The sequence below is a fragment of the Cynocephalus volans genome, chromosome 9 (genome assembly GCF_027409185.1).
Source record: "Cynocephalus volans isolate mCynVol1 chromosome 9, mCynVol1.pri, whole genome shotgun sequence".
NCBI classification, from domain to species: domain Eukaryota; kingdom Metazoa; phylum Chordata; class Mammalia; order Dermoptera; family Cynocephalidae; genus Cynocephalus; species Cynocephalus volans.
In genome coordinates this window covers 71,840,090-71,847,630 of record NC_084468.1, presented here as the reverse complement: position 1 = coordinate 71,847,630, position 7,541 = coordinate 71,840,090, and the positions used below count along the sequence as shown (strand labels likewise).

Sequence of the window (7,541 nt, the reverse complement as noted above, 5' to 3'; positions counted from 1 at the left end):
CAGTAGCAATCCCAGATCCTAGCCTTGTCCCCACCTCCCATCATAACCTACTTTGTCCTGCCAGGAAGCAGTCTAGGTCAGTAATACCACTTTTCAGAAACAGAGACTGAGAGCAGCTTTGGCCAAGAGGAAGTCTTCATGACCACAATATATTATCTGTAATCACAGAGAAACCAACAACGCTTATCGTATATGTTAAGATATCAACAGAATGCCCAAGTGCAACACATGCACTGAAGGGATTACGCAAATCACCAAGACAAAGTCGAGTATGCCTAGGAAAGTCTGTTTATACAAGAAAACTTTCCTCAACTGTTCTTTGCACCAGACAGCCATCCAGGAATATTTCTCCTGTTTCTAAGTATATTTACTGTTGCTCACATGGCTGCTCATCCAAACCCGGGATGTGCCACCATCTTTCAGAAAACCTTGGCAAGGGCTGGAATAAAAAAGGGCAACCTCAAGGTTCAATTAGTGAATCTATGTAAGGGTTAGATGAAAGGTCTTATCTGATGGGATTTTCTACCAAACACTGCCTATCTTTGATATCTCATTACAATTACAGAACACTCAGGATTACTAAATTCTGTACACAATATTTCTAAAGTGGATATGAAATAATATCAGGGAAGGCAAACACAGAAAAGGAGTTCTAAGGTGCTTAAACTAAATCTGAGCAACACATGGGCACTTCAAAAAGTTCATGGAAAGATTCGTGGTATCTTTTAATTTTATTTTTCCACAGACTGCTTGAAGTACTTTCATATTATCTTTCCAAAACATGTTTTCAGTAATATGGCAATTCCTCAGGCAACTTGAAAACTAGTCGTGTAAATCAAAGACCTACAAGACAAAAGTTCTGATGGAAGTAGCATTAGATTATCTAGTGAGAATGTGACAGCATTATTGTTTTCACAGTGCTCTCAAAAAGGTACATTTTATCAGTGTCCAAACAAAACAGCTGTTAATTGTTCTATCAGCTTTTCTGAGAACTGTGCTAATAAGTGGATTTATTAATTCTAGCTTTTTCAGTAAAAAGAAACAGGAACTCCTTTTTCTGAGAAAAAACAATCACAGAAAAGAGTCACCCCAACATACATATTTGGATTTGCTGATTCTCAATCAAGATCACCTCTAATAGAATTTTGGGGGCCAAAACTTAAAGCAACAACAAAGGGAAAGGGTGAGTGGGAGTTGAAAACAGAAAGGTAGGTGACCATGAGGGTAACCTGTTTATAAATTTTCTTGTGGGATCAAATTCATCTAGCTAGACAGGAAGAGTATATACTGATAGTGCTATGCCAGGCCTACCTAACAGTCAATTAGATATAATTGCCTGAGTTCACCTGCAAAATAACTGAGTCTGTGACTTTGCTCAAGGTGGAGTCCACAGGGCCAGAGTCCAAATAACTAGGCAAAAAAAGAAGAAAAAAAAAAAAAAGACCAGTGGTTCATGTTGTTTCCCAGGTGTTCCAGTCCAGTAAAATCTAACTATGTCATTGAAATGAAAAACAAACAAGACTTGTTTGTACTAAGAAAGAATTCAACTTACTCAAAACCAGAAGAGGCTGGAGAGGAGGAAAAAATAATGCAACACACATTTAGAAATATAGAATTTATTTATATTCATGGTAAGACAGTTTCACATTCTGTATATGGTTACCAGAAGAGATACAATACTTTTGAGAGCTTATGACGGCATTATATTGCTATCAAACATTGCTTATGCTGTGTGAGTTGGGGAACACCTATTTCCCCCTTTAAAAAATTTAAGGCTCAGTTTCCAAAAGATCATTATATTACATAAATTTCTGTTTAAGAGACTGGGAAAGTTTGGGAATAAACCACTAAGGGGTTGAGGGTGAGGGGCAGTTCTACAACGTTTGCTCATTCATACTGAAGATATTCAAAGTGATGTTTTTTAAAGCCTCCTTCTATAAGTTTGGTTGCAAACACAAACAAATCAATAGATGGGAGGAGAACTAGGTATAGATCTTTAGCATACAAACAGAAAACTAACTAAGCTCTTTGTCACCAGTTGCTGGCTAAAATGTGTGCGTGGGTTGCCTACATATAAATGCACACACACATTAACTTTGACTCACTTATTTTACTTATTTATTTTTTGCAGCTGACTGGTAAAGAGATTCAAACCTTGACCCTGGTGTTATATAACAGTGTGCTCTAACTGGCCAGCTCAGACTCACTTTTCTTTGGGAAGCTTATCAAATAGTATTTCTCCTCCAACACACCAGTAAAAAATAATTTACATTTCCTTTCAACTTTCAGATCAGATGACCATCAAGTTGTCCTTTTCCTTAAATATAGTTCTCCATTTTTCTCTTCTACCTTGCAGTAAAACACAACCATAACCGTAACCTCACACTGATTTGTAATCCCATTTGAGTGACCGAAGGGAGCAGGAAAGGTAACTAAGAAAAGAGAGTTTGGCGCATTTTTTGAAAATTATCATATCAGTGAGTTCCAAACACACTTTAGAAGCACGTTTTCTTGTACAAATATTTCACTCAATCAGCAATGACACAATCATTTTACAAAAGACAGAATCTGTTTTAACTCAGTAAACTACCTTACACTTCATGGGGCTAATGCAATAACAACAAAAGTCAGAAAGGGCACCTGTAGATTCTGCCTCTGGCACAAAGAGGTAGAGACAATCATCCTGTAGAAAAGATTAACAATAAAAAAAAATAAAATAAAACAAACAAAACTCCCCCTCAAAACCATTCCATTTCTAAGGGCAAATTCTGGGGAGCCGAGTTTATCTGTGGGATGGGATCAGTCCGACTCTGAGTTGAAAGACCCATTGCCTACAAGCATCTTGCTGTAATTCTTCTGCTGCTCTTCCTTAAAGGTGTCCTTCACCTTTGCTCTCTTCAGCCCTCCATCCCTGGGAACAGAAAAATAAACATATAAAAGATACTCCCCAGCAATGATGTAAAAGGCTTACATAGTAAAACAGATGATCCTCGACTTCACGATGGTTTGATTTAGGATTTGACCTGACAATGGGGCAAAAGTGATATGCTTTTAGTAGAACCTGTATTCCCATTCTTTTTTACTCTTTCAGTATAGTACTCAATAAATAACATGAAATATTCAACACTTTATTATAAAATAGGCTTTGTGTTAGATGATTTTGCCCAACTATATGCTAATGTCAGTGTTCTAAGCACAGTTAAGGTAGGCTAGGCTAAGCTGCGATGTTGGCTACATTAGATGTATCAAACACATTTCAACTGATGATATTTTCACCTTCTGATGGATTTATCAGGACATAACCCCATTGTAAGTGGAGAAGCATCTGTACATGTTACATGGTGCCATGACACTTAAACAGCTGGTCAGCAATAGGGCAAAGATCACTGGATTTGGAAGCAGCGAGACCCAGATTTCAGTCTCTACTCTACCACTTGCTGAACATATGTTATTTTGAGGGAGGAACAATCTCTCTAGTGCTTGCTTAAAATAAAAAATAATATCTCCACTCAGTTTTTTTTTAAGTTAGGGCTTAGGGCTGCTGCAGTCAATAGTTGGATTCAAACAAGAATTATAAAAACTAGGATTGTTTCCCTATATTTTTCCCCAAGGAAAACAAAATACTCATTTTTCATCTACATATGTTTCACTGGAAAACCATATGGAAAATTTAAAATATACACACATGAAAAGTGAAGATGCTGTATATGTGTGGATAAATTCCTCAGAGATAACTGGGTTAACCATTATTCAAATCTAACCCTGTATTTAACAAGTTGTGTTTTCACTCAAGCATTATATTTCCAGTATTAATAATCTTCCATATTCCAAAACAAACACAGAATAAAACAAACAAAATCATAAACTGCATTCAACCAGAAAGTAGTGCCTGTGTAAGCAGCCTTCCTTCATTCAGAGCCTGTGAATCTCTGAACTCTTTCCAGGGTGGTGAAAACACAGACCTGTCTGTGTTATAAGGACCCTTCATGCCTTTCGTTCTTTGGACTACACAAAGAAACAACTGACTGGAAGAGCTGGAAGGAGAATGGACAACCAGGGGTCACTATCTCCCTCCTAATCTACTGTTTCAGATTTTAACTCTTAGGAGAGTGTGGACTGAGAACTTGCTTACTTTATACCATGACTGTTTAACTTTAACCCAGTAAAGCACAAATGTTTACCAAGTGCTTTCTGAGGATGATAAATGATCACAAGTTAGCCAGTGAACTCAATGACATGACAGAACTTGACTTACATACAGATGCCTGCCTGAGACCATGGCAATGTTCTAGCTTCTAGAGTCAAATCTAAGACATGGCCCACCAGTAAGTCCTCGACTAAAAAAAAGACTGCAGTCCACGTATTATCCAAGGGGTCAGCTGTGGGAGTTCTCATGAAACAAGACTTTAAATTGTTGTTAGGTCCTCAGAATCATCCACATAAGCCTCTTTTATCTAAATGAACTACTTCTAACTATTCATAACATTTACATGAATTCTGAATGGTGAGAACTAAGGAAAGGAGGAAGAGAAAAGAGAGGCTTTCTCCTTTCCTGAGGTCCAGGCCAAAAACAGGCAAAAATTTGAAGTGAGCAACATTTGCCTCTGAGCATACTGACATTAGTTTTGTAGAATTCACCTTCCTAAGCACCCCAGCTGTGACTTGCCACCCCTGGAGACTTCAAAGTTTTACCCAATTCCCCTTCGCAATGGCAGGAGTCATATATGAGTATAAGAGCCCCTTTAAGATCATACTATTAAGTTCTCACTTAACCTACAAAAAAAGCAATGTAGTCGTGTTAATTCACATGCAATGATAGATAACAAATGTATCTGGAAAGGCAATGAGGCTATTTTCATTTTTAAGAAAACGGCCAGATAACTAAAAGTAATCTTTTATTCTAAAACCGCATATGGCCCGATAAAAGGAAATTGAAAAACTATGACGGACACTTTTGATGGAGTTAGTTAAACCAGTCTGATGGTGAGCCTGTCCTGTGGCTGACTCTCCCCTAGGCTGTTTTTTTCTCTCACGGCTTTCTTTCCTCCCTCTGAGTCTGCAACTACACATCTAAAGCTCTAGGCTTTTCATAACAGCTTCAGGGAGGCTTCCGGGTAGGGGCAGCAGGGCTGGGAAGTCAGGTAAAAGGAAAGGTAGGAAACGAGAAAAAAAAAAAAAAAGGAAAAGGAAAAGGAAGCCAGTTACACATATGAACACGGACCACCAAAACATTTGTAGGCTAAGGGAAACCTGTAATTTTACGATTTATGGTATCTGTCATTTAGGTTAACATAGTCCAATTTAGAAAGAATAATATAAATACTTGTCTTAAACTATACCTTAAGGCTAGTCAGTTACCCTAAGAACTTATACTCTGGGGAGGCCAGCCAGCATTTAATCAGAAGGCCACCTTCCAAAGGTGCCACACAAGGCTCCAGCTGTCTTTATCTCTTATCAATCTCCCAAGCTTTGTTAATTAGCATAATGAATTTTAGAGGTGGGTTTTCACTGTAGAAAATCAGTGGCTATTAATCAGCATAATGGATGCCAGAAACAAGGCTTTCCTGGGTGAAATTAGTTGTATTCGAGATATATAAACGGGTAAAATATTTTAGTGATATTCCCCATTCTTGCATAAAGGAGAATAAGAATCCAGTCAGCCCTCCTTTCAAGAGGCTTACTCCCTAAACAGTCCTAAGTCCCTCTGCTGATACAGATGGTTCTTTGTCGCCCAGCTGGCAGCCTGACTCAACCGGCCAAATCCTGCACCTAGAATACTGCTACAATTGCCTCAAGTGAACTTTTCATGTTAGGTGTTTTTGAAACACCAGAAAAGACAGCAGGGACTTTATCAAACTTATAAAAAAACTTGAAGCATGAACCACTTTGTGACAGCTTGCTAATGTAACATCTGTATGTGTAAGAATTTGATCCCATTATCATGTAGGTATCATTAACCCTATTACAGACTGAATGTTTTTGTCCCCCCAAAATTCATATGTGGAAGCCCTAAATCTCAGTGTGATGGTATCTGGAGATGGGGTCTTGGGAGATAATTAGGTTTAGATAAAGTCATAAGAGTGGAGCCCTCATGATGGGATTAGTGCCCTTATAAGAAGAGACACCAAAGAGCTTGTGGTCTCTCTCTCCCGATACATGCTCAAAGAAGTCGTGTGGAGGGCTGGCCCGTGGCTCACTTGGGAGAGTGTGATGCTGATAGCACCAAGGCCATGGGTTTGGATCCCTGTATAGGGATGGCCGGTTGGCTCACTTGGGAGAGCATGGTGCTGACAACACCAAGTCAAGGGTTAAGATCCCCTTACCAGTTATCTTTAAAAAAAAAAAGAAAAAACACAATAAGAAAGCCACCATCTGCAACACAAGGGAAGAGCCATCACCAGAAAAACTGACCATGCTGCCACCCTGATCTCAAACTTCCAGCCTCCAGAACTGTGAGTAAATAAATTTCTGTGTTTACGCCAGCCAGTATATGGTATTTTGTTACTGCAACCCAAACAGGCTAATATACTCACCTACATTCAATCTTCCTCAAACAAACAAAAAACTGAAGCCATAGTTATCCACAACTGAAATATTTCACTTATTTCCTTCCTTTCAAGTTTTTAAGTTTCCTTTAACATAGTCCTAGCTAGAGTTAAGTATGAACAAGCCTGGAAGTAACTCCTTGATTCCCAATGCCCACCCCACCCCAATCCATTCTCCCTTAATTCTTCAATAAAAGAACCCTAAATTTTAGCTAGGCACATGGCCACCCAGAACAAAGACTACATTCCCCAGCTTCTTTTGCAGCTTGATGTCATTTCATGACTTGAGAACTGGCCAACAAATACAAGTGTAAGTGGCATGTCCAGCTTCCAGTGTGTGCCCTTAAAGAGATGGTGTGCTCTTTTTTAATTCCTTCCTGCTAACCACCTGCTGTACACACTGGGTGCTATTGGAGCTGCCATCCTGGACCATAAAGAAGAGCACGTATTGAGGACAGTAGAGCAATGAGCTGTTATGCCAGTCTGGACTGCTCATGTTTATGTGAGAGAGATAAACTTCTATCTTTTTTTCTTTTTGCCTAAACTGGTTCAGTGGTAAAACTTCTATCTTATTTAAGCCATTGTTATTTTGTATAAATCACTATCGCTTCCAGCTAAAGCAACAGCTAACTAGCATAATAAATGACATTATTAACAGAGACTTTTTCAGAAGATAGCACTTCTGAAAAATTTCTTACCAGGGAAGTTCAGTCAATCCTCCTTGTATTGCAATAGCAGACTTAACCCTATTAGCAAACTGGACTGCATCTTCTCCTTCCTGATTAAAAAGATAAATTACAAGTACATCTTGGGTATAGAGCTTTTAAATAATACCTTAAAATGTCTCATAAACATTTATATTTATTCTAAAATATTAGATTCACATATTAGTTAAAATACTTTCTATTGTCAATCATAGCAAATATCATTTGCTCTATCAAGAAAATGCATTGCTGTATCTTTTTTATCATGTGCATATATTTATTTATGGTTTTT

The 7,541-nt window shown here is 38.3% G+C and overlaps 1 protein-coding gene across 2 annotated transcripts in view; it reads right to left on the bottom strand.

Moving 5' to 3' along the window:
- Positions 1 to 1,600: 1,600 nt before the first annotated feature.
- GPAT3 (glycerol-3-phosphate acyltransferase 3) overlaps positions 1,601 to 7,541 on the bottom strand; it is a 54,604-nt gene continuing 48,663 nt past the window's right edge. For both annotated transcript variants that reach the window (XM_063107734.1, XM_063107733.1), the window contains 2 exons: positions 7,244 to 7,323; positions 1,601 to 2,911 (listed from right to left, as the gene is read on the bottom strand). In XM_063107734.1, coding sequence (XP_062963804.1) covers positions 2,800 to 2,911; positions 7,244 to 7,323 — 192 coding nt within the window. In that variant the 3' untranslated portion in view covers positions 1,601 to 2,799. The remainder of the gene's footprint in view (positions 2,912 to 7,243; positions 7,324 to 7,541) is intronic.